The sequence below is a fragment of the Trachinotus anak genome, unplaced genomic scaffold (genome assembly GCF_046630095.1).
Source record: "Trachinotus anak isolate AG129_WGS33_773 ecotype Australia unplaced genomic scaffold, CSIRO_AGI_Tana_v1 ptg000006l, whole genome shotgun sequence".
Taxonomy (NCBI): Eukaryota; Metazoa; Chordata; class Actinopteri; order Carangiformes; family Carangidae; genus Trachinotus; species Trachinotus anak.
The window spans coordinates 744,038-770,380 of record NW_027273857.1 but is presented as its reverse complement, the minus strand read 5'-3'; the positions used below and the strand labels follow the sequence as shown (position 1 = coordinate 770,380).

Sequence of the window (26,343 nt, the reverse complement as noted above, 5' to 3'; positions counted from 1 at the left end):
CTCCACCTGTCGTCATCTGTGTGTGTCTGTGTGTGTTATGATGTCATCATTCCAGTCCACAGTGTGTTCATACGGTCTACTTTATGAGCTGTAATCAATAACTTTCTAATCACTTCCTGATACTTTAAAGATCAGTTTTTAAGAACAACAGCTCTTGGGTTGCCAGGTTGTGGGAAATCCACCCCCAGCACAGAAAATATCTGGCCTGGGCCTGTTCAATGATTGATCACATGAAGTGATTGATTATATTAGTAGGAATTATTGGCAGATACAGTTGAGATATAAAGGTCCTGAACTTGTTTCCTGTCAGGGGAGAGTTAAATTAAACCTGTGTGACTGGAGCCTCATTGTCTGACTGACTCCAGTGGAGAAGTGAGGGGCCTCAGGTTTGTTTACTAACCCCGTGTCTTTCTGTTGTTGGCTCTGTGGGTCCAGGCTCAGTGGGCGTGGTCTTCAAAAGCTCCACCTCCTGTCAAAAACCCTCCTCCGGCTTGTTTTGCTGGGTCACTTTGAACACGGGCCAACATGCTGCTGAGGAGCTGCTGCACCGTCGGGATCCTGCTGCTGGGCATCGCTGCTGCTGCAGGTCTGGGCCTCAACGCTTTAACCTTCACTGAGAGATTCACCTGTGAACCGAAGGGACTGAAGGAACCGGGAACAGCTGAGCATGTCAGAGGGAGGGAGAGATAAATCAGTGTTTTACAGATCGTTTATTTCTTAATAATTTCATGAAAGTTTCCTGGAAAGAATCGTGTAGTTTGTTTCAAATGACAGGAAACAGTTGTTTGAGTTTTTTCCTGATGAATCTCTGTGGAGGGAAATGCTCCATTCAATATTTATTCAATATTAGTGACTTATTTATTTATTACTGGAAACTTTGTTTGTTGTTTCACATTTTGCACATTTAGGATTTAGAACTAACAGGAAGTCTCACCTGTAATCGTGGTTCTTTTCTGTTGAGTCTCAGTGAAACTTTATTTTACACATCACATATTTTCCAGCTAATTTCTTGGAAACTTTCTTCATAATTTCCTGAAAAACACGAATACTCTTTTCATTTAACCTAACTGCATCGGCCTGTCGGTAGTTGGTAGTTTACCAACTCATTTTTAGGAAAGTTTCCAGGAAGTTAGCTGCAAATTCCAGGGTGTAAAATAAAAGCGTTTCCTTCTTATGAGTAGGAACCAGTTTTTTTATTGTGATTCATATAATTACACTGTGAATTATATTAATTAATAAATAAGAAGGCGCCTCAGTTTATCCACATTAGCCCTGAATAATAAATGAGATTTTTGTTTCCAGTGTTTGTCGAGAAGCGTGCGGCGAACACGGTGCTGCAGAGATGGCGGCGAGCGAACAGCGGCTTCCTGGAGGAGCTGAAACAGGGGAACCTGGAGAGGGAGTGCATCGAGGAGATCTGCGACTATGAGGAGGCTCGAGAAGTGTTCGAAGACGACGGCAAGACGGTCAGTCGTCGTCCAGATTTACACCACAACCACCCTCACCTGGTGGAGAGGAGGGTTGTGACTCACTTCCTGTATAAATGACAGAGTTTAAATCCTCTCTTGTTCTTGTGCGTCAGTGTGACACAAAATGCCAAAAATGTGTTAGCATTAGCATTAGCATGCAGTGGTGTGGGGAGCTGGATCAGTGACGGCTGATGTTTCTGTGTATGATTATTATTAATATGTGAAGATGAATGAAAGTGTGTGTTTGTTCCTGCAGAGGCAGTTCTGGCTGACGTACGACCGTGAGTAACACACACCATCGTCCTCACATCACAGCAGAGAGTGGTGGTGTGAGTGTGTGTGTGTGTGTGTGTGAGTGTGTGTGTGTGTGTGTGAGAGTGTGTGTGTGTGTGTGTGAATAAACTGAATTATCATGTGTCGAGGCTCATGATTCTCAGACTGAGGCCCCTGTGGACGATCGACCTGTGGTGAATGTATTGATTCATTCTGAAGAGTCACATATCGATTGATCAGTATCTTGGGTTTTGAAACACAGTGATCAGGTTTTATTGATCCTCATTCTTGTGTCTTTGTTTGTGCAGTTAATCAGTCGACTGTGTGTTTTCCTCTGTTGTGTAACGAGGTCCTTAATCTTCTGTGTGTCACATTCATGTGATTCAGATTCGTCCAGTTTCCTGTTGATGACTGAAGAATTATTCATGATTATATTAATGATCATAACTGTAATGTTTGTCTGTCAGGTCGTGACCCCTGTCTGGTGAACCCGTGTCATAACAACGGGACATGTGTCTACGTGGGGACCATGTATGAGTGTCAGTGTCCTGAGGGGTTTGAAGGACGATACTGTCAGACAGGTAAAAATCACTCTCAATTCAAGGGCCACTTACTGAATTTTTCCAGGGTTTTCCAGGCCTCAGAAAAGGTTGTAATGTTGTCAAACTAAATGTACATTAAAGACTAATAAAGGTTTTTTCTTCAGTGTTTGAAGACTCACTGAAGTGTCTTTACCAGAACGGACACTGTCAGCATTTCTGCGACGGCTCCGGAGAAAGACGCAAATGTTCCTGTGCTGACGGATACAGACTGGGAGAGGACGGACGACAGTGCGTCGCTCAGGGTACGAACATGACTCCACCATGTCACCGTTAATAATCATTCACACAGAGCGCTTCACTGCTTCACAGGATCAAAGATAAATACAAGATCAATCTGATCACAGCTGATCACAGCTGATTCAACATGATCCATTCTCCAAAATTTAAACAAATTGTGTCTCAAAAAGGCTCCAGTTGAAGTTACTTCCACATTTTTTGAGTTTCCACAGATATGAAGAGATTCAGGTGTTGACTTGATGTGACAAAGGTTTTAATCCAGCAGCTGCTCAGCCATGATGCTCACATTGTTTTGATGTGTTACAGTGGAGTATCCGTGTGGTCAGCTGGCTCCACAGGAAACAGGCCTGAACCAAAGTGTGGTGGGTCACACCAGACTGGTGGGGGCCAACCACTGCCCCCGAGGACATTGTCCCTGGCAGGTAAACACCCTGTACCAAATACTGCACAGTGGGCTGTGCCGCCAGCGTCTCCTGGAGGCTGCAGGGCTCATCACTGCCACATGAACAACATCATGTTTGTATCAAAGTGGAATCTATCAATCAGTCAATCAATCAATCAGTCAATCAATCAATCAATCAATCTATCTATCTGTCTGTCTGTTCATCAGGTTCTGGTTCAGTTACATGGGAACAGTCACTGTGGGGGCGTTCTGATCTCTCCAGACTGGGTCATCACAGCTGCCCACTGTATCCATGGCAACAACCCCCAAAACCTCACTGTGGTGGCAGGTAACGAACCTGTGTTTGTGTGTATTTGTTGAACCACAAACTGTTTTATCATCTGTTTCAAATATAATTATAAATTCTACAAATAAATGTGACATCTTTAGTTTCACGGTTGTTTCCTCAGGGTGTTTCTAATTTTTACTCTTGTCTTTTAAAGTTGCTCAATTGTTGTTCAGTTGTTGCTCAGTTGTTGTTCAGTTGTTGTTCAGTTGTTGCTCAGTTGTTAAGTTGTTGCTCATTTGTTGTTCAGTTGTTGTTCAGTTGTTGTTCAGTTGTTGTTCAGTTGTTGCTCAGTTGTTGTTCAGTTGTTGCTCAGTTGTTCAGTTGTTGTTCAGTTGTTGCTCAGTTGTTGCTTAGTTCTTCAGTTGTTGTTCAGTTGTTGTTCAGTTGTTGCTCAGTTGTTCAGTTGTTGCTCAGTTGTTCAGTTGTTGTTCAGTTGTTGCTCAGTTGTTGTTCAGTTGTTGTTCAGCTGTTGCTCAGTTGTTGTTCAGTTGTTGCTCAGTTGTTGTTCAGTTGTTGTTCAGCTGTTGCTCAGTTGTGAAGACTGTAATGTGTTGTTTCACGTCTTTTTTCCGTCTCCAGGGGAACATGACCTGGACATAGAAGAAGGCTCAGAACAGAGGATACCTGTTTCCATGGCGATTGCTCACACAAGTTACATCCCAGCAACAGGTGACAGTGACGTCGCCCTGCTGCAGCTGAGCCGCCCCGTCACCTTGAACCGTCACGTCATCCCCGTCTGCCTGCCCACCACAGACTTCGTTCAGCGGGAGCTCCTGCTGGTCCGGTACCACACCGTGTCCGGCTGGGGCCAGAAGACCAGCGGGGGCAACACTGACACCCCCGGGGCCCCGCCCAGTGCGCCAGTCTCCCCCATCCTCCGCAAAATGTCTGTCCCCATCATCCAAAACTCCCAGTGCTCCCAGAGAGCCCAGTTCAACTTCACCGACAACATGCTGTGTGCCGGGTACCTGGAGGGTCGCCAGGAGAGTTGCCGTGGAGATGATGGTAGCCCATTGGTCACGTTGTACGGCTCCACCCACTTCCTGACGGGCGTGGTCGGCTGGGGGCAGGGCTGTTCACACCCCGGGTATTATGGGGTGTATGCCAACATGGCCAAATTTGTGGACTGGGTGGAGGGCACCATGAAAACCCCGCCCACCATGATGACGGCCAATGAGCAGCCAGTGGAGAAAAGTGCTGCGTCTCTTGACCTGGAACAGAAACTGGTTTAATAAGAGCTGATCTGGAGCCGACAGTGACACAGTTTCATTCTTTATCTCATCGCGATCGTGATGTTAAACTTCTTTAATCCTGGTTAACTCCACTCGTTGATGTTTCAGATAGAAAACATTTAGAAATGAATGAGCTGAAAGTTTAATGTTCTGACACAGACGCTGAATAAAAGTGATACAGGCCCTGGTGTCATTACTGGTGACGTCTTCAGGTCGTAGTCACAAACATCGATTTACAGTCACTCTGTCATAAACAAGGACTGTTAGGACCTCTGAGGTTGTATATAATAAATCTGAGTGTGTGTGTGTGTGTGTGTGTGTGTGTGTGTGTGTGTGTGTGTGTGTGTAACTGGTATGGAATCAAACAGCAGTTTATCTCAGTTCATTTGACACATTCAACCTTCACATTTACTCTGAAAACACAAAGTCAGTTTATCGTTTACAATACAACTTTATTATATGACTCATAATAAAACAAGATATAAAATCACTGACTGTTCACTTAAAGTTTCTCCCATCCACTGACGAATTGAATTTAATAATAAATAATAATGAATGTGTAGGTAAAGGTCTTCTCTTTAATTCTTTTACTGATTCATTATTAATATTATTTCTGTATTGTTATTATTTATCCTTTGTTGTGTGTAAATCTTTATCTTGGCCTTTTTCTTCACTGACTTGTAGTTTATTAAAGTAAAGGTTGTTTTTATATTTTATCATTTTAAAAAGGAACGACATCATCATCACAGCAGCTTTAGTCTGCGTCCACAGAAACTAGAGTGTGTGCCGCTGATCACTGATCAGTCTGAAGAGTAAATATTGATCAGTTTGGACTGTGGACATCTGAACACTGTGAGCAGTCAAACAGCAGCTGAAGCTGAGTCACAGTTTAAAACCCTCATTTATTGTAACCCCCCCCCCCCCCCCCCCCCCCCCGTCATGGTTCAGTCCAGTCGCTGCCATTAAACCACCACAGAAGAAGAGCTCATTAAATATCCAGCGGAAGCTCAGACGGTGGAGACCTGATGGAGGACGCAGTCAGCCATGTTTGATTGAAGATGATGATGAAGATGATGTTTATGAATCAAAAGTGTGATCCATTAAACACAAGGTGAAAACAATATGAACTGAAATAATAAAAGGTCTCCAGTGATGGAGATAACCAATCCAAGTACCGAAGCCAGTGGCGTGGATGACCCTGGGGCCCCTGGGGGCCCGGCTGGTGATCAGGCCTTGGTCTGAATGTGTGAACCGGACGTCAGAACCTTTGTCGTGACATCATGTAGATCGTTCATGGAAACACGTCACATTTTATTTTCTGTGTTGTAGATAGACCCTGCCCACTCTGATCCGTGCGGTTTAAACATGTTGACACCCCTCCCCCTTCTCTCTCTCTCTCTCTCTCTCTCTCTCTCTCTCTCTCTCTCTCTCTCCATACAGGTCAATGCCCTCTCTACCACCCCTCCTCTCTCCCTCCCTCTCTCCACATTCAGACTCCATGAGCTCCACTCAGCACACTGAGCCGTTTCCAGCCGAACTCACCATCACCACCACCCGGGGCCATGTTTTGGTTTCACCGCCTGTCCCTCGGGGTCCTGCTGCTCCACCTGGCCGCCGCTCACGGTACGTCCCTCCGCCCTGATCCAGACTCAACCTGCACAAACAACCAGTGACAACAATATGGAGTTAAAGCAGGGGTGAAAGGGAGCTGAGTGAGTGTTTGGGGGGTGTTTGGGGGGTGCTGATTAGTGTCTGGCAGGTGACACTTGACCCCGTCCTGTTTTGTGTGTTTAGGATGTTGTGTGTGATGTCGACAGCTAACGCAGATACGAGACATGATGACGTTGACTTTTGACGATTGACAGCTTCTCCCTTCAGCTTTCTTTCATCTCATTGGACAGACAAACCACTTCCTGGTCTCTGATTGGTCTTTTCTTTCTGTTTTTAAACCAGGAATTTAAATAACTGTTATTTTCACGATTGCTAACCTGCAGATTTTTTTTCACTTGTTTTGTCAGAATACAGTGAAAACACTTCTTATTTCCATGTGACAACATAACACCTTTAAATGTCTTGTTATATTCAACCAACAGCCCCAAACATATTCCACCTGGTCTCCAACCTGAACCACCATCAACCCTCTGATACGACCCACAGCCGTGTCTCCTGAAATACCTTCGTACCTTCCTGCGACACCATGGTTACTATAGTAACGGTCATGGCTTGGTTAGGTTTAAGAAAAGATGGCGATTTAGGTTAAAATAAGTTCACACATGGGAATCGAACACCGCTCTCCTGGGTCACATTCATCCATCCACCCCAACCTCCTCCTGACGTGGACTTTGTCGCTCTATAAACTACGTCACCGCACTTTTCCCTTTGCTGCTGTCATCATCACTACGACCACTAGATGTCGCCTAGCAACAAAACTCTGCGTCATAGTGACCTGCTTCGTTTTCTGTCCGTCTGTTTATTGACTAATCATTGCAGCTCCACAGAAAATGGTTGTTGTGAGAAAAAGTGGGCGGAGCTGCTGTTTTTTGTAAACATTAATTTAATATGTGAGAGTTCCCCTCAAACTCCACCTTATATCACTGTCACACCCACAGTGGACAGTTAAAAAATGATGTGGCAGGACCAGAGACATATATTTTGTATTTTTGGTTCCACACAAAACCTGCTGCCTACATTACCCACAATGCCTCTCCAGCTCAGTCGGGTTATGGTTTGCTGTAGTTTTGCAGGTATTTGGACATAAACCAAAGAACTGAACAAGTTAAAATGTTGACCTGACCTTATTCCACTTTTCTGTTCTGTGCAGTCTTCTTGGACAACAAGGCAGCCAATCAGGTTCTGACCCGGCAGAGACGAGCCAACAGCTTTTTAGAGGAGCTCAAACAAGGCAATATGGAGAGGGAATGCATGGAGGAGCGCTGCAGCTGGGAGGAGGCGCGAGAGATCTTCGAAGACAAAGAGAAAACTGTATTAACTTCGTGCAACTACACAACACACAGCTATTAACTCTGCTGAACAACATCCATCATAACAAGTGATAAAGCCAGAGAACTGAGGGACCGTATCAGCTGCTCCACCACATGAAAACACTGTGCAGCTGCACATTGTGGTTTTTAACAGTTAGCATTGTAGCTATTTCTTGGTGTATTGTTATTTACTGATGGCTAGCTTGGTAAGGAAGAAAACCCAATTCCAAAAAAAGATTTTGAGCCTGCGTTGGATTTAAATCTCCAGGTTCAAATTTCAGATCTAAAATTTGTACCTAAACTCCACAGATTTGCCCATGAACTTAGTTTGATTGTGAGCTTGTTTAATTCTCTTTTCTTTCTCAGGATGAATTCTGGGCCAAATATGTAGGTAAGGAATTTTTTCTGTGTCGTCAAAATCGACCAACAAATTATTCAATTGAATAATTTAGAAGAAACATTGAAATGTGATGCAGTAACGAGATTTTGGTCTTTGGGGGCGATAACAAGTGCTGTAGAACTGGAAAGTGCTGTACCACTTTTCACTACTAGGAGTTTGTGCATAAGGATTTTTTTTGTTTTGTTTTGTTAGTTTTTTTTTGCGGATAAAGTTGCGTCTCATCAAAGCTGCTTTGTTCGTCCTGCAGATGGCGATGCATGCTTGTCGCTGCCCTGTGCTCATGGAGGACTTTGCAAGGACGGGATCGGCAGCTACACCTGCTACTGCCAGGCCGGGTACCAGGGCTTCAACTGTGAGATTGGTAAGGAAACAGTCACTTGAGACAGTTGGGCTGAAACACAGAAACGTGAGATTCTTCTGGATAACGTAACAATCCTGCGGGCTGAGCATAAGGTTAGGGATAGTTGGGATTCGGTAAAGGTTCCATATTGGACAATTTCTGTCAATTCACAGTCAATGCCACTGCTTCCTCCCATCCAGCGCGGCGGGCGGGGTCCGATGGCTGCGCCTTAATGGCAGCGGCTGCGGCTGGCTGCCTGTCTGCACTGGAATCACCTCCTCCCCCCTTTACCCCCTCCCCTGGAGCAAATTGTCTTGAGTCACTGTGTTGCAAGATGTGTTTGTTTATATATGCTTATGTTGCTGAGGTTTTTTTCCCGAATCCCACACTGTTTGCCTTTGATTAACCATTAGCACAATCTTTGCCAAACCTTACTCTGCTGGACCTGCCATCGCATATATTTCCAGAATTGTCCAATACTGATGTTCTTGTCTGACGACAGAGTTGTGCAACTTAATGCATATTCAAAAATCAGTTGGTTTTTTTTGTTGGTTTTTTTTAAAACACCCTCCCCCTGATCTGTGTTCTCTATGTCTTTGCAGTTGTTCCTGAGCTCTGTGAGTCCAAAAATGGCGGCTGCGAACACTTCTGCAACGTGGCCCGAGGAAATGTTGAGTGCTCCTGTGCTGACGGATATTTCCTGGCATCAGATGATAAATCCTGTCACTCAAACCGTAAGTCTCAGATCTACATGGTCTTTTATTCATCCTGCTTTATTAGCCCCGCTATAGACTATATCTTCACCCAAAAGGTGAGGCCCAATGACGGCAGTGTTGGTCTGCCTGACATGACATCAACGTAACTACTGGCAGTGAAGTGTTGTGGCCGCACTCATGGTCCTCATACCTCATAGACAGAAAGGTTTTGCTCTCGCACCATCATCAGGACAAAATTTCCACTTTTATATGAGAAACTTCTCAGCATCAGAATAAAATCAAACAGACAAGATTAGTCTTCTACAAACCCTGACCTCTGAACTTTACATGAACTCTTTCAGAGACCTTCAAGTGTGGCGCCATCGTCACCGCAGGCACGCGGACCGTTTTCAGGTACATGCGACAGAACGCAACAGTGGGGAACACCACTGGCTTGAATGTGACGCACCTCAACAGTACCTTCAATGAAAGCGACAGCCAAATTGTACCAGTGTTCGAGCAAACTATCCACTCTGAAATGTCAAAAATGACCCGTATCGTCAACGGAGAGGACTGTCCACCAGGAGAATGTCCATGGCAGGTAGAGACACTTTCTTTCAAATAACGTAAACAAACCTTCGTTACTGTCTATTCTTGTTTCTGCGTGGATACCTGGGAGTCCATCAGAGTCTGTGTAATATGAGCCGATCTGGTCTTTGAAGGCTCTCCTCCTGAATGAGGATGACACAGGGTTCTGTGGAGGAACCATCCTCAACGAATACATCATCCTGACCGCCGCCCACTGCATGAACCAATCACGCTACATCTACATCAAGCTGGGTGAGTCTGACCAACCCATTACCAACACCTGAATCGCTCTGCGGTGTAAGGAGTAGATGTGTTATTAAACATTGTGCATTATATTCACATAAATTCATCTCATCTCTGTGAATCATTACATAACTAGAATTGTAATTATAACATTCCTGAATTTTTAAAGATTATATGAACGTATCATTTTGAGATGTTTTTTGTAATGATGAATTTTTTTGTAACTATGAAATGTGTTTTTCAGTATTTACTTCTTCACTGTATTTGACATCGTGTGAATTTAACATGTCAAATTTTCCTTCAACTCATTAAACTTTCATTTCTGTGCAGGTGAGTTTGACACGTTGGTGCATCACGGTAACGAAGCTACCCACCAGGTGGAAACCATCGTCACCCACAACAAATACAGACCGGACACCTACCACAACGACATCGCACTCATCAAGTTAGCCACGCCCATCCAGTTCACCAGGTTCATCCTGCCCGCCTGCATACCTGAGCCAGACTTTGCTGAAAAGGTGAAGCTTTAAACCAAATTAAATCCAACTTGAACACATGTTCAACACAAACTCACTCAGTGAAAGAAACTGTTTGACGTTTTGGGAAAAATCGTTTGTTAGTTTTCTCTCTCAGAGTCGGATGTTCAGTTTGGTCCCATGCTCATGTTTGTCTGTTCAACAGGAAGCTACAGTCTGTTAGCGTACCTTAGCATAAAGACTAGGAACAGGGGGAACAGCTAGCCTAGCTATGTCCAAAGCTAACTCATCCACCAGCTCCTGTAAAGGTCACTGATTAACATGAGCCTCCGTACATGGTGGACTGTCATTTTCACACTTTACAACTTGACATAAACATACAAGGACACACTTGTTACGTCTGTTGTCTGGTCCTGCAGGTCCTGATGCGGCAGCAGGAAGGCATGGTCAGTGGTTTCGGCCGTCTCGGTGAGGGTCGGCAGGCCTCGCCAATCCTGCAGCGCCTAGCAGTTCCCTACGTAGACCGGCACACCTGCATTGAATCCACCCAACTGCGCATTTCCGCACGCATGTTCTGCGCCGGATACCACTCATCACCGAAGGACGCCTGCCAAGGTGACAGTGGCGGGCCGCACGTCACCCGCTACCGTGACACCTATTTTGTCACTGGCATTGTGAGCTGGGGCGAAGGCTGTGCACGCAAAGGCAAATACGGCATCTACACCCAGGTGTCCAAGTTCATCCCCTGGATCCGTGAGGGCATCGCAAAGCTGATGCACAAAAACAGCGGCAGCAGGGTGAAGAGGCACCACGGGCCCATCAAGAGGCTGTTTCTGTGAGGCGGCGGTCCTCGGATTTCCTCGCTGAGACCGGCCACACTTTGTACCTCTCATACTTTACCTTTGACACTTCTACACAGTCACATTTCAGCCAAAGAAATAATTTGGCAACATTAACCCTGTTTTAAAGACGTCACCCAAATTCTTAGAAGTTGAATTCATTTCTTTTTGGGGGCAGCAGAACAAAACGTAATAACTTCCGCCATATTAGCGTTTCCTCTAAAAACTGGCTGTGTCTGCCACGTTAGCAAAGAGCTGCAGACACTTGATGATCCCACTGACAGTGTCGGTGACGCCGGAGTTCCTCTGGTTCTCTGATGTTCTCTGTTAAAGCTGCAGGAGCAGATTGTTCTGTCCACATGAGGCAGGAGGACAGATCCACATCAGTGTCACTAACCTGCCATGTAAAACCAAAATGTGCAAAGATAACGACATGAAAGATCAAAACCAGCTTGATTTACAACTTTTAACACTTCATTGATTTGTGTAAACAACAAACGTCTGTTTTCGTGTATTTTTTATTCGTTTCTGCCAGAAATTAGCTTCTTGAGCTGAATTTGAAGCAAATAAAGACATTTTAAATCAACAGTCTGATGTGTGTGTTTTTGTGTGCAAATTTTATTGTATTTTTTCACTGCATTTGACGTGGTGTAAATTTCAGCTCAAACTAATGTGAATTGTTTGTCTGAAAACTACTGGTGCATTTTTATTTCATCATTTCCTTCGAGGCAGCAATTCACTGAAAACAGATTTGTTCTTTTTGGTTATTGCTGTAAGTTTACTTTTTATACTTTGGTGGAACTTTGATGTTTTATATTCACCTTCATACTTTTTTCTTCTGTGACTTTTATCTGTGAGGTTCAGTTTGACAGTTCATTCTTGACCTTTGAAACTACAGCTGATTAGTTCATCGACAAGAAATTAATCAACAACCACTTCAGTTCTCAGGTGTCAGCTCCTAAAACGTGAGGATTTTGTTTCTTCTCTCTTTTCTCTTTGTAAACCTTTGGGTTTTAGACAGTTTGTCATCTTTGGTTCTGGAAACTGGTTTCAGGTTCAGGTTCTGACCAATAAGATGGCACAGGTGGACATTTCCCCTACACTGGAAATGTTATGTATTTAATTATTATCTTACAAGAATAATAAGTAGTCACTTTAGTGTTATATATAATATTTAGTATATTCTTATGTCTTTCAGAGAAAACAATCAAACAACTCAGTGAAATAGCAGTTTGACTGACGGAGGCTCCGCCCACTCAGTAAATGGACCTTGACTCATTCTTATTTAGTCAAATTGTAATCTTGGTGTTTTTAGTTTTGGTAAATGAAGCTTTATTTTCCTGCATTTTTCTGGGAACTAGGATCAGAGTATTTATTTATTTACTCCAGAAACTCATGACGAACCTCTCAGACAAAGAAAAAAAAACTTTTCAGGTTATTTGTTGTGTCAGGTTTGTGTCTGTTGGGTCATTTAATCCCCTGACTCCACCAGCACCATGTCCAGCTTTCTCTTTATGTTCTGATTATTATTTGATCAGGATCACAAAATATCCCAGTGTCATTTTAAATGATTAATCCCCCCACATGTTTACCAGAGATAAACAACTGTACTGAATATCGACGTTTCAGAGGTCGAACCTGCTGCTTGTTTTGTGTGGTTTGAGGACATGAGCGAGAACAGGCCAGAGTCCACAGCAGGAACAGACTGTTTTTAAATGTTAACTCTTTATAGAAACAGGTCAGACCTGCTGAAAATCTGACTCTGAAAACCTGTTTGAAAATGTGTGAAACTGCAGCACAATGAGCCTCAACACTGACTGAAATCTCTGTTTTATTTCCAGTTAAATTTCTATTACACTTCTGCTTTTTTAAACCAGTGATATTTTTATATTCTCATAATCAGGCCATAAATACATATCAACATATACATGTAGAACATTTATATATAACTGAGTTTTCATGACTAAAATCATTTTTGTGTATGAGAAATCAGTTGTGACTCATCACTGTGTATATATGTGTGTGTGTGTGTGTGTTTGTGCGGGTGTGTGTTTGCAGTGAAATCAGTGTCATGGCAGTCAGCATCATGTCGGCTTGTTGTCGAGCGTCTGTTCTGTCTCTTCACCTCCTTGCCTGTTTCCTTCAAGTCCTCAGCCATGGAGAAGGTAAGACCTGTGACCTCTGACCTCTGACCTCTGCAGTGTTTACCTTTAGTTAGAGTATATTTACAGTCAGTGTGGTGCAGTGAAACAGTCCGTCGACCAGTGTCTTTACTGAAAGACTTAAACATCCAGCTGATGTCAGAAGTTTCTGTGAAGTGTCAAATGTTCCAGATGGAACTGGAAACACATGTTGTCCTGTTTGTGTTTGTGTAGTTTAGTTTTTAACCTGTGCTGCTCTCAGGACGTCATCAATGTGACACTTTCAGAACCGATTCAATACATTTTATACAGTTGAGTTTGTCGTGTTTCCTCATGTTGATTGTTACGATCCTGAATCAATGGACTTAATATAATAACAAAAACTGTGACAAAGTATGTGTGGAGATGATGAAGTATAAAAACCACTAAGTTATGACTTCATATGTCATATATATGAATTACTAAACATGCAAAAAAAAAGTGATAGTTTGTATAAATATAACCAAATGTGTGAAACTGTGTCACAGTCGTTACCCATTAAAGTATAATCACAACCTGCTCCGTGAGTTATGATTTGTTTTATTAAAATAACCCAATAATTATTATTGTTATTAAGTAAAAAATGATGTGGATATATATTTTTATATTAGACTTATTACTTAAGTAAAAATTACAACAAACATTATATTATATATTACATTATATATATATGTATAACAACATATGTTATAGATATGCGTAAATATTTCATGACTCAGAATCACTGTGGTGTGCAACAGTAAAAATTTGTATTGTGGAATCTATTATAATTTATTATGATATATATTATGAAGTAAATCAGTATTATCATAATTATGACCCAGTATGTCATAATTAAAACTTATATACAGATGTTATAATTATGAATGAGTATGCCAGAATTACTAAGTAGATTTCAATAAGGATGAATTAGTTAAATGTGTAATGATGTTAGTAATTATCATATATCATAACCATAACTCAATATGCCCTAAGTACAAATTACTATATAATAATAGTTTCTATTTTCATGATAATAAACAACATTAGATGTAATAAAATCATAATTGCATCAGGTTATGGTCCAATTTAATATTTTGTTGTGACTTAAAACTGCACGAGTCTAATCTCATGTGTCATCCTTCACTGACGTCCTGGTGTAACGCACCATGACGACGTGCAGCTCACGGCTGTTGTGTGTCAGTGACAGTGTGTCAGGCTGTGCAGCTGTGTGCAACTGTGTGCAGCTGTGTGCACTGTGAGCTCAGTGTGGTTGTGTTGTCAGTCTTTCGTCAGGCTCCGCAGGCCCACAGTGTGCTCCTGAGGTCCAGGCGGGCCAACATGTTCCTGCTGGAGGAGCTCCTGCAGGGGAACCTGGAGAGGGAGTGTTATGAGGAGCTGTGTAACTTCGAGGAGGCCCGGGAGTACTTCGAGGACAACGAGAAGACGGTCAGACTCTCACCATGATGTTAAAATGATGATGAAAAAGAATGAAAGAATGACCTTGTGGTTTTAACTTGTGTCTGTTTCTGTACAGATCGCCTTCTGGACCGTTTACTACGGTGAGTTTTCTTCAGTGAAGATCAAAATCACACAAACACAAACTAAAAACTGGATTTTCACTCCTGAAAAAACTAAACAAAGTAGTTTGTCTTGAGAATTCATTATGTCACCATATAAACAGTAACTTGTTCATTTCCTGGTTTTCTACCAGATGGGAACCAGTGTGAGCCCAACCCCTGCCTCCATGGAGGGAACTGCACTGACAAAGTGGGGGGGTTCACATGCTCCTGCACCGCCCCCAACTTTGGACAAACGTGTGAACTGGGAGTGCTGGAGCTCAGAGAACGACAATGGCACCCCGTGCCCCGAGTCACCACACCAGGTTGGACCACACCCACACCCACGCCAGCCCCGCCTCCATGGAGGGGCGCGGTCTATGAGAGGAAAGCACGTGGTGCATTCAGGGACCTAACTCTAAGAATCATGGTCCTAAGATGTTTTCAGATGAGTCCTTATTCAGATTTTTTAATGTGTTGTATCCATGGCAACACCGCCATCTATAGCACATCCCCAAATGTGTAATGTGTAATGTGATGTAACTGTGATGTAACTGTGATGTAACTGTGATGTAACTGTGATGTCATTGTCTGTTTCAGTCATGGCAGAGTGTCCGACTGAAGGCCCGACCGCGTGTCACCAGCTGTGCACAGCGTCCTACCGCTCCTTCACCTGCTCCTGCCTGTCGGGATTCACACTACAGACCGACAAACGGAGCTGTGTACCTGAAGGTCTGACACACACACACACACACACACACACTAGACGGACCACATTTAACAAACCAGTCCAAACCGGTTTATCTCTTTGTTCTCAGTGGACTTTCCCTGTGGAAGACTGGACAAACTCAACACAACTGCATCAATGTGTCGCCATGGAAACTGTCCCTGGCAGGTAAGAACCTCTCAGCCAATCACAACGAGGTATCAACTCACCCAGAAAATAGCTGAATGTTAACCTAACAGCTATCATCCAATCACAGCTTAGAGACCGTAACTAGACACAGCAGGTGTTTCAGGTTCTGACCAATAAGAAGGCACAGGTGTGACACAGCTGTTTCCTTCTCCAGGTGTCCCTGCTGAACAGCAGGGGGGCGGAGCTGTGTGCTGGTGTGGTGCTGGGTCGCCGCTCCGTCCTGACTGCCGCCCGCTGCCTCCTCCTGGACTCAGGCTCCACCCACCTACCCTCCAGCTTGTATGTGGTCGCAGGTGAGACTTTATTCACCCGCAGCCTCCAGTCTGTCCTGGAGACGTTCAGTCATGTGAAGAAGTTAGGACGCCCCGTCACATCTTCAGTTCTTTATTTCCACAACAATATTAGATCTTCTCTCTAATCATATCTACGCATAAAGGATGTAGTTTCATCAACTGCACAAAAACAACAAAAACTTCTCTTATTCAACAAAAGAAATTAACAAAGATGCAAATTGCTGCTGGGGACAATGTCAGGACACCCCCACATTCAGTATTACTCAAAATGCCTCGAATTAGATTCAGGTGCAGGACATCAGGTGCAAATGATTAGAACATCGTTACAGAGGAGGAGCCTCTTATTTAAACCACAGACACTTAGTTTAGGTTGCTCTTGACTGTTGAAGTGAGTGTCACTGTGGAGCAGTCCAGAGAGGCCTTCAGAAAGAAGACTGTAGGTTCATATGAGTCTGGGAGGGATAGAAACAGGTCTCAAGAGAATTTGAAATCAGCCATTGCACCTGGGAATTTACATGGGAGCTGTGCAAGGAGGGAAAACAACATCAGGCAAGACTGAAGTTTGCCAGAGACCACCCAGACAAAGACTAGGGCTTTTGGAGCCATGTGCTTTAGTTTGGTGTAAACCAGAGACAGCATTTGAGTTCAAGACCCTCATACCACCTGTGAAGCCTGGGGGTGGAGATGTCGTGGTTTGGGGCTGTTTTCCTGGCCAGCTCCCCATCACAGAATCCACTATGAATTCTTCATGTATCAGGGGGGGTTTGAGGACAACGTGAGACCATCTGTCCAAAATCTGAAGCTGAAGCAGTTCTGGAGCGGCCAAGTCAAAGCTCAGATCTGAATCCTGTTGAGGCTGTGGGGGGATTCGAGCCTCGAATGGAGACAACTGGGCTAAAATGTGGTTTTCCCAGTTTGGTGTGGAAGAACCTGACTGAGCTGCACAGACACTGTAAACATTAATATATGAATTAATGCACTTTCACATTATTTGGTCAGTTTAAAGTTGTTGTTTTTTTTTTTTTTTTTTTAATCACTTTAAAGGTCTTTACATCCTGCACTGCTGATATTCCATCCAATATAGAGATAGCTTCTTGCAGAGGGCTTTGGAATCACATCAGCTGTCCACATACCTTTTTTCACAAACTATATGTTTGAATTACATGATTTCACTTTGAAATTTGACGTCGTGTTTATGGTGGGCTTTTATTGTGAAGTTGAAAACCTCTTCATCTCCTCTCGTCTCCTAGGCAACGACAAGAGGCTGGTCCGTGTCCAGGCTCTGTACATCCATGATCGTTTTCATTTAGATCACCATGACAACGACCTTGCCCTCCTCCAGCTGGCCACTCCGTTGACCTTTGGCCCCGCCCTCATTCACCTGTGCCTGCCCGAAAAGGACTTCAGCGAATACATCCTGATGAATTCTGGGAGGACGGGTGTCGCCGGGAGACGTAGGGGCGGACGACTCCAGGACCTGGTCTACATGACACTGGACGAGTGTCGCAGCCAAATGAACGTCTCACATCCACTGAGCAACAAAATGTTCTGCATGAGGAGGCAGATCGGGGAGAGGGGGAGGCAGATCGGACCTTTGGGGAGCAGACACGAGGCCCGGAGGAGCAGCCGCAACCAAACCCAGATCAGTCCGAGTGGAGCCCGGGGGCCAGGCCGAGCAGAGAATTACAACAGCAGCAGTTTCAAGATTGGAAACCAGACGTCCTCAGTATCTGACGGTTACTTGAGGTCAGAGGTCAACAGCAGGCGATGCAGTGCTCTGTTGCCAGGGTCACCCGTCGCCACGGTGGAGCAGGGGACGGCGTTTCTGACCGGGCTGCTGATTTCATCGCCTGCAGGCTGTGATGGCGGCGGTGGCCTAGTGTTCACCAAACTTTCCCGCTACTTGCGCTGGATCAGACCGAGACTGGAGGTGGCTGAGGCGCACATGACCCCCCAAGTCAGCCAGTATCCTGAGACTCGCTAACAACCCGCCATCCACCGCCTCTAAAACTCTTTCAAAAAGCAGCCAATGGGCTGGTTCCTCCTCCTCAGACCAGCGGAGTCTCTGAACTGGACCAAACTGGGCTTTTTCACATTCGCTTCTTTCATTCTTCAGTTTTATGAAAGATTTCCTGCCTCCACTCACACACAACAACCACATCACCAACCTGAACATTTCATTTTCATAACATTCTGCATGTATTCAATATTAGTGAAGTGGAAAAGGTCAAAGTATCAGAAGAGGAGCAGAATGTGTATTTGAACTGTGTTAATGTAAATTCAGCTGCTGAATAAAAGCTTTCAAAAGAGAATCAGGTTCATTCGAATTCAGCAACAGGTTCAAGAATCCATCAGACGCACACTGTACAAACACCTTCTGTTTATTCAACATTTTTTTACAGTACAAAATAAAAAAAGTTTCCAGGAAGGCCTGTGAGGCGTCACAGCCGTGAGGGGTTGTGGGTAACGTAGTCTAGGAGACTGAGGAGAGAGGAGGGAATGGATTCTGTTTGCTGACAACGAGCTTCTGGTGCTGATGGGAGATGTAGCCTTTGATGTGACCCTGACAGGAGACAGAAACAATAAACAGGTGTAAATGTGCGTCTGCTTCCTGTCTTTAATTCCTGTGTGTGTGTGTGTGTGTGTGTGTCCCCTCACCATGTAGATGAGGTTGGCCAGGATACACTGCACCTCGTCGACGTCGACATCCTCCACCTGCATCATCCTCAGAGCCACCAGGAAGGCGTCCAGAGGCAGCTGGTGGGTCCTGAGCAGCAGGTACCTGCAGACAGAGGTCAGCTGGGGTCAACTCCGGGGTCGGGGTAAACTGGGTCAGAGACAAAGGGAGGGCCCCACAGACTGTTTCCCAAAAACAGATCCAGGGCCAAAAACAGAATGGGGTCAAAAACTTCGGGCCAAAGCAGCGTCACTAATGTGGGGTCAGAAATTTACCATCACAAACAAATATGGCATCAACAAAGGGCCAAAAAACATGGCTGCTTTTACAGGGGCCAGAACATGACCTGAGGCTGTGGCGGCAGCTGAGCCTCACTCACACTTTCTTGAAGAGGTTCCTGTAGGTGATGATCTTGAGCTTCTCCAGGATGAGGAAGATCCCACAGCGGATGAAGAAGGTCTCGTGTTTGGACAAAGCTTCATTCAGCAGCAGCAGGTTCCCCTCACTGTCAAACACAAGCAGGTCGCCCGTCAGACCACCTGACTGCGTGATGTCACTTCCTGCGTTACTACCTCCACAACCCCCGCTCACCTCACAGCTTTGGTGACGTCGGCAAACTGCATCAGGTCGTATTTCCTCAGCAGCTGATGAGTAGGCATGTGACCCTGCAACACCAGAGACAACCTGCAGTCATACTGGGAGCTAAACCAGTGTGATTATTGATTATTGATCAGGATCTGAGCTGCTGTGAGTTTCTGACCAGCAGCATCTTGACCGGCAGCAGGTAGATGAGAATCATCCTCTTGTTCTTCTGGCTGGAGCGATGACAGTGGTGGAAGGCGTACGACAGAAACTCCTCCGCTGCAGAGACAAAATCATGATGTTGTCACATCGCCTGACTGTGATGTCATCACTCTTCTCTCATTTACTGTCCTGATATTTTCCATCTCTGTAAGTTTCATCCTGACTTCCTCTCTCGTCTTTACCTGGCTTGAAGTCGCTGTCGAACATGGCTTTGCGGCCCACGTAGTATTTGTATGTGACCTTCTGAGCGGGGCTGTAGTCGTTCTTCAGGTTGGAGCTGTCGATGGCTCTGATCAGAGGCTTACACAGGTGCAGCTTATTGATCTGCAGGATACACACAATAATCAATCCAAAGTTTCAATCAAGGATCAATGAAGTCACACCAGGTTCGACACCTTCAAATTAACTTTACTCAGATTCAGTTTTCATTTCAATTGATATTGATATTTGGCAAACAATCAATAATAAGATTCGACCACTGATGATCGATCAGTTCACAGTGAGCTCAGACCTTGAAGTAGATCTTGAACAGCTGGTTGCTCAGAAACATCATCCCCCACTTCTTCGAGTCCTCGATCCCGGCACGACTGCACCAACAAAAACTGGTTCACTGATCTGTGACTCTGATGCAAAACACGTCATCCTGTGTGTGTGTGTGTGTGTGTGTGTGTGTGTGTGTGTGTGTGTGTGACTGACTTGTCGCTGGCACACACTCTGAAGCAGCTCATCAGCTGCTCTGCTGCTTTCTCCAACATCTCACTAGGCTGACCTTTACCCTTCTTCTGCAGCTGCTGCTCCGCCTGAGCACACACGCACACACACACACTTGAATACATATATTTTGAAGAAAAAATATTTTTTAATTATCTGTTAAGAGTATGAATGTTTTCTCTGTTTGTTTCTTACATTGTTGGCGAATATCCTGAGATCCAGGGCCACAGCGAACATCACAGGCAGAGCCCTGAGAGCACAAACCAACAGTGATTAATGGCGCTGCGTTCACTGCCGGCGTGTAATTCACTGAAAAGTATCAAAGCAACATTTAGACCGTCTCTCGGACTTCATCCTCCTCATGTCTGTTAATTCAGTTCAAACTGTCTCCTGATGCTGCGTTCATGAACTGTCTGGACTCACCAGTTCTCCTCTTTGTGGGACTGGAAGGCCCTCAGGAAGGATGTGACAGGTCAAGGAGAAAGACTGATCAATTATTGGCTGCAGATTGATCGATGGACACAGATGATATTGTGTGTGTTTTCCACTGTGTGTGTGTGGTAAATGTTTGTGTGTGTTTCATCATGAAGGATATTGGACGACGAGCGTCTGGAACTTGTAGGCTTCAACAAAGTCGTGATTGGCCACTGCATAGGTACACCTGTAACACACACACACACACACACACACACACACACACACACACACACACACACTTTAACTTAATATAATGGTACAGCCAGATCACATCATATGAAAGCAACTGAGAGCTTGAATAAATTTACCAATGGATTCCTTTAGTGCAGCAGCACATACTTCCTTAACTGACTTGATTTGTCCTTGAAATAATCAATATTCAGTACACTGATGAGCTGCCTGTCAGTCCTACCTGAGGTGAGCTGCGACCATCTCATCGTACGGTGGCTCCAGAACCTGCTGACACTTGTCCTCTGGACTGGCAAGCTGAAACACACACACACACACACACACACACACACACACACACACACACACACACACACACACACACACACACACACACACACAGGTGAGACCGTATTCTAGCATCTCTGAGTGTGCGCACCTGAGGGGGCGGAGCCTCACCTGGAGCCGTGGGTTGGCGACATGAGGGTGTTTGAAGGAGAGCAGCTCGGCGCAGAACGAACCCTTATGGTTGTCGATGGCCTCGTAAACCTGCAGCAGGAAAACACCAGCGAAGAAGAATGAGTGCACTGACTCTGTTACTCTACAACACTCAGGTGAATACAGGTGCAGAGGTCAGAGGTTACCTGCTGCAGGTACTGGTTGATAGTGATGTGAGCCATGACTTGCTGCTGATTCAGCAGCTGCTTACACCTGAAAACACAGGAACAGGTGAACTTAACATTAACTGATTTCTCCAAAACAAACGGCAGTTGGAAATATTCATCAGTCAACTGTTAATTCATCGTTTCAGTTATTTTTCAAGAAAACAAAAGATTTGCTGCTTTTTTCTTTTTTTGTCACTGTAAACAGAACATTTGATGGTTTGTTAATTGTTGTGGAACAAATCAAATTGTGGATTAAATGAATTGAATAGTGTCAGGAAGTGTGTTTCCACGTCTCATTACTCACACAGGAACTCGGAGTGGGTCAGTTCAACTGAATCATGGAGAATTAAGACATTCAGCTGCAACTACAGACTATTTCCATCATCGATTCATCTTTTAGTTTAGAAAATGTGATGAAAACTGAAAGAAGTTGAGGTTAAATGTCTCGTTTAGTCCAAATCCCACAATTCACTTTATTATAATATTAAATAAAGTAGAGGAGACAGAATAAGAGAAACCATCACTTTATTATCGCTGTAAATATCATTAGCCAAATCTAAGCTACCTGGTTAGCATGTCACTTCATCCACCTCAGCGTGAGAGCTGTTGTTAACGGAAAAAAACTGTCGTATAATATAAACACTAAAGATAAATTATTACCAACCTGTGCAACGAAGGTTTAATCCAGAAAATATCCGTGTTCTCTCTCTTCATTCAGTCATAAACCCGGACTGTTTTCAACCGATGCACGGCGCAGCCTTAAACAACGTCCGGGTCGCTAAGGTCAGCTTCCGGTAGTCTTTCAGTATAATACGTTATAGATTTCAAAATAAAAGTCTCCAAAAATATTTTTATAGATTGTATGCAGTATAATAAATAATGTTTGTATGGCGTCTAAATAGTTCAACTGAACACATAAACTAAAAACTTCAGCTTTAAATATGTCGTCCCCCTCTTCTTTTCAACCTGTTTCAACATCATGAACATAAGAACCTCAACAGTATTGTAGTCTTGAACATACATCAGAAATAAAATCCAGAAAATGAAGAGAAAGAAGGTGGTCAGATTCTACAGAGGCGTTGGGCATTCACCTGAGAAACAAATCCTCTGTTTTCTGAATGAACAACATAAGTTCTCTAATGACAAAGCTCAAAACCCTGAAGCTCTCAGGGGCAGTTGCTACGGTTGCTGCTGCTAATTAGCCTGGACTTCAAACAGTGCTGTATGATTTTGTAACCCAGCTGTAATATCAGTTATGTGTTGGTGTATTAGTACTTTTTGTGTGTAATGCCCTTTAAAGGGTTACGACAGTGTTATGGTACGGCCGTTTTACGACCGCCAGTTGTTACCATGGTGCTTCTCGTGGGAGTCGCGGGAAATCGCGGGTTTCGATCAGCAGAGTCAGTGTGTGTTTCCTGTGTCCAGGCTTTGCCCCTCATGTCTCCTGATAATGTGATGTTTCCACATATCCCGTCCTCTGTGTCGCGGTGAAGTTTCAGAGTAATGTTAATGTTAATGTCAGTCATGTTATTAGCATGCTAACGGCTAGCGAAGCTAACGGCCAGCGAAGCTAACCGCTGTTTACCTGCGCTCAGGTAGTGTCCTGTTGAATTCACACACTTGACGTTTCTGCAGAGCAGCAGTTTCATCTTGCATAGTGTGGTTTTACTCATCATTGCATTAGGTAATGTGTTTTTTCTTTTCTTTTGCCATGTAATATACAGTGTGTTTAACTGTATTGTGTTAAGTTTTGCGAATATTACGGTTTATCACTGAGTTTATGCTGCAGCAGAGTCAGTGTGTGTTTCCTGTATCCAAGCTTTGCACCTCGCTTGCCTCATTTCGCCCGATGATGTGCTGTTTCCCAGCTAGTGGATGGACTTTGGAGGGAGAGACTGTTGGTGTTCCCGGCGGCCGAAGAGGAGGAGAGTTGCTGCTCATTATCTCCGTGACTCCTTGGATTATTCCAGGCAAATCACACACATACCCCCCCTTTCACATATTATACAAATATATGTAGAACTCTATACGGTTTTGGGTTTTTTTTTTTTTGGCTGGTCAGCATTTCATTTTTTTGTTGAGGACAATTAAAGGGACACATTTGGGATTTTTCCTCCTTTTTTTTTTCAATGTTGGATTCATGACTCTTTGGTGTTCTTTATTTCATGGACTGAGAAAAGACTCTTCAAACAAATAAATAACTAAATAAAGGGGCAAGTCATATCTTGCCAATTCAACCGTAGATTTAACTGGAACAATAATTCATCTATTTTCATAAAAGAAAATGTCTTTGTATGTGTTTCATCTGAGGACCAAGGGTTAAAATTTTGCATTTGTTTTGTACTTAAACTTGTTCCTGGATATTGTTTAACAAGTGTGGGTTTCTTGTGGTTCACATTCCCAGTGTGTGAAGGGTGATGAGGTGAGATGTATTTCAGTCCAGTAATTTGTAAATAAATCTGGATTGGTAGTAAACTGCCATCACCACCCTGAATTAATTCTGCTTATTATCTAAAATAGTCGAAAAATCTCAAATATAAAGTTCTACAAAGTGCAATCAGTTACATGTCATTTATGTCAACTAACCAACTGTGTGTTTGACCACCAGTAACAGAAGAGAGCAAACAAACTTAGCATTGGCAGCGACAACAAGCTGCTGCACTGGCTAGGCGCATGAATTTAGCTGTGGTCGAGCACAGACTGTATATAAAAGTGTTCAGTCTCTCTCTCTGCGCGACACAATCTAGAAGGTTAGTAATAGTTGTTCATGATATAAAAACTCATGAACAAATGTGCATGTTTTCCACTGCACTAGCAGTTGACACAGAGAATACATGACGGTGAACAACAGACTCCCACTGTGGGAGATGAGGCTGTCGTCTCCACTGCTGCTCCAGCAGGTCGACCTGTGAACTTCTGCATGTGACCCAGTTTAAGGATGAAGCAGTGACGAGCTGCTCCGTGGAGCTTTGGTGATGAGATGGGGGCAGATGCTGATGCTGATGTATACGCTGCTTTCTGGACAGAATTTTTAGACTGTGCAGCAGAGGGTGCAGACGGGTGGGGGGGCCTCACTGTCCCCACAGTGGCAAGAGGAAGAATGGAAATCTGTTGGTAGGATATTGGCCAAGGGATTGATTCCTTCTCAGCACCTCAAGCCTTTACATTTGGTGAACATCCTGTCTCACCTCATTTCCTGTTGGACTCTCTGATGTTGTGTCTCAGTCAGTCTGAGCGTCATCTTTTGTTGGTGATGATGAGGAAGAGCTTCCTGATGGGAGTAAGAACGGTACCGACACAAGATAATTTGAAAGCTGTGCTGCTCCAAGTGGCCCACAAGCAAATAATCCAGCAACCAAAATATGCACTGGACAACATTGCAGCTGTCGCAGGACCAACTCTCAGGAGGTTTTTCCTCAGTGTGCTGGATATGCTGAAGATGTACGATGATCTCAAACCAACAACAGGAAAGTTGATGACTGTCTCTCCAGCTGCTCCAGCAGAGAAGCAGAGTTAGTGGTTTTTACATCAGGACATAAGAGCATTGATGATGGAGGATGGTGAGATCTGTGACAGGTTCTGATGTCGTCTGCGTTAGAGATTGAAGTCAGATTCGCTCCCTCAGACGGTGAGCACGGCGGCCAGTTGCACATACTTGTGGATCAACTTTAGAGCTGCTGTCAACGTACAACAGCCACCCTGAGCTCTGGAGCTGTACTGTCCTGCAGCTTCACTCACATGGACACACTTTCAACGTCCTTGTTTACCGTGTTCCTGGCTGTAGTCCTGTCAAAGCTGGTGTGTATCTGTAGACTGTGTGGATGTGAGACAGAGCACATTAGACAAATATGTACTGATGAGCTCAGGATATTTTTATTTTCAACCAGAAAACAAATGTGCAAAATAGTTAGTTTTATAAGTGATGTCAGTCATTCTTGAACTTGTTAAAAATGTTTTATAATGTTGTTAGCAGTTAGCAGAAGTCTTGTGTGTTGTTCTTTGTTGTGTTGAGGTCCCAAAGATTTGACACTGAAGTAGAGTCAAGTTGTTTTTGAAGTGTTGCTGATACAAAGGTAGATGTTTGAAATGTGTGAGGAGCTCGAGCTTTTTCCATTCTACTAGTTTCAGTCAGATCATTTATCACCAACATGTTTCAGCACCTCACATTATCACCACATTTTCATTCATGTCATTGTTTGGCTGCACTGAAATAACTTGATGAAAAAGACAAATAGGAAGGAAGCCAGATTTCCTGAATGCTGAAATAATGAATAAGCATTTGATCAAGCAGGAAGAATAAACTGTTGTGCTGCTCTGTATCAGCAGGTATTTTGTCTGATGCCAAAAACCTGTGTAAACAGAACAACCCTGTTTCTAAAATGTTGGGACTTTTAGAAACAGGGTTTTTTTTTTTTTACTGTTTTATGAAAAATATTTGTTCAGTTTGAATATGATGCAGCAACATGTTTTTAAAAAGGTGGGACAGGGGCAACAAAAGACTGGAAAAGTTGTGTAACACTAAAGAAAAAAACCTCTTTGAATATCTCACAACTAATGAGGTTAATTGGCAATAGGTCAGTGGATGATTGGGTATCAAAGAGGCTCCAGAGAGGCAGAGTCTCTGTGCTGTCAAGGTTGGGAGAGGTTCACCACTCTGTGAAAGACTGTGGGCAAACAGTGCAACAGTTTAAGAAAAATGTTCCTAAATGTAAAACTGCAAAGAATTAGTGAATTTCAGCTTCTACGGTTAATAATATCATTAAAGATTCAGAGAATCCAGAGATATCTCTGAGCAAAGACACTGAAAA

General features: G+C 43.9%; 3 protein-coding genes and 1 long non-coding RNA gene across 4 annotated transcripts; 3 read left to right on the top strand and 1 right to left on the bottom strand.

Annotated features, from left to right (window-relative positions):
* The first annotated feature begins 432 nt into the window (after window positions 1–432).
* On the top strand, window positions 433–11,692 carry LOC139622286 (uncharacterized). The gene is made up of 18 exons (XM_071479466.1): window positions 433–586; window positions 1,303–1,466; window positions 1,726–1,750; window positions 2,210–2,323; window positions 2,449–2,586; window positions 2,888–3,003; window positions 3,192–3,312; window positions 3,892–4,538; window positions 5,874–5,901; window positions 6,048–6,167; window positions 7,366–7,526; window positions 7,892–7,916; window positions 8,173–8,286; window positions 8,868–8,999; window positions 9,323–9,561; window positions 9,683–9,800; window positions 10,122–10,309; window positions 10,687–11,692. Exons 1-18 carry the CDS (start codon window positions 526–528, stop codon window positions 11,104–11,106), a joined length of 2,931 nt encoding a protein of 976 aa, XP_071335567.1. The 5' UTR covers window positions 433–525; the 3' UTR covers window positions 11,107–11,692.
* A 1,472-nt stretch (window positions 11,693–13,164) lies between these two features.
* On the top strand, window positions 13,165–18,634 carry prozb (protein Z, vitamin K-dependent plasma glycoprotein b). The gene is made up of 8 exons (XM_071479579.1): window positions 13,165–13,271; window positions 14,551–14,714; window positions 14,803–14,827; window positions 14,980–15,150; window positions 15,425–15,556; window positions 15,643–15,719; window positions 15,895–16,033; window positions 17,284–18,634. Exons 1-8 carry the CDS (start codon window positions 13,178–13,180, stop codon window positions 18,015–18,017), a joined length of 1,536 nt encoding a protein of 511 aa, XP_071335680.1. The 5' UTR covers window positions 13,165–13,177; the 3' UTR covers window positions 18,018–18,634.
* Window positions 18,399–22,343, bottom strand: pcid2 (PCI domain containing 2). Its single transcript, XM_071479584.1, has 15 exons — window positions 22,200–22,343; window positions 21,515–21,581; window positions 21,330–21,419; window positions 21,115–21,188; window positions 20,821–20,886; window positions 20,649–20,690; window positions 20,421–20,475; window positions 20,211–20,314; window positions 20,026–20,101; window positions 19,697–19,838; window positions 19,471–19,571; window positions 19,302–19,375; window positions 19,090–19,215; window positions 18,692–18,815; window positions 18,399–18,596 (listed from the first exon to the last, which is right to left on the bottom strand). Exons 1-15 carry the CDS (start codon window positions 22,247–22,249, stop codon window positions 18,507–18,509), a joined length of 1,281 nt encoding a protein of 426 aa, XP_071335685.1. The 5' UTR covers window positions 22,250–22,343; the 3' UTR covers window positions 18,399–18,506.
* A 226-nt stretch (window positions 22,344–22,569) lies between these two features.
* On the top strand, window positions 22,570–24,029 carry LOC139622350 (uncharacterized). The gene is made up of 2 exons (XR_011691223.1): window positions 22,570–23,130; window positions 23,404–24,029. It is a non-coding gene; the product is annotated as an uncharacterized lncRNA (long non-coding RNA).
* The last annotated feature ends 2,314 nt before the right edge of the window (window positions 24,030–26,343 follow it).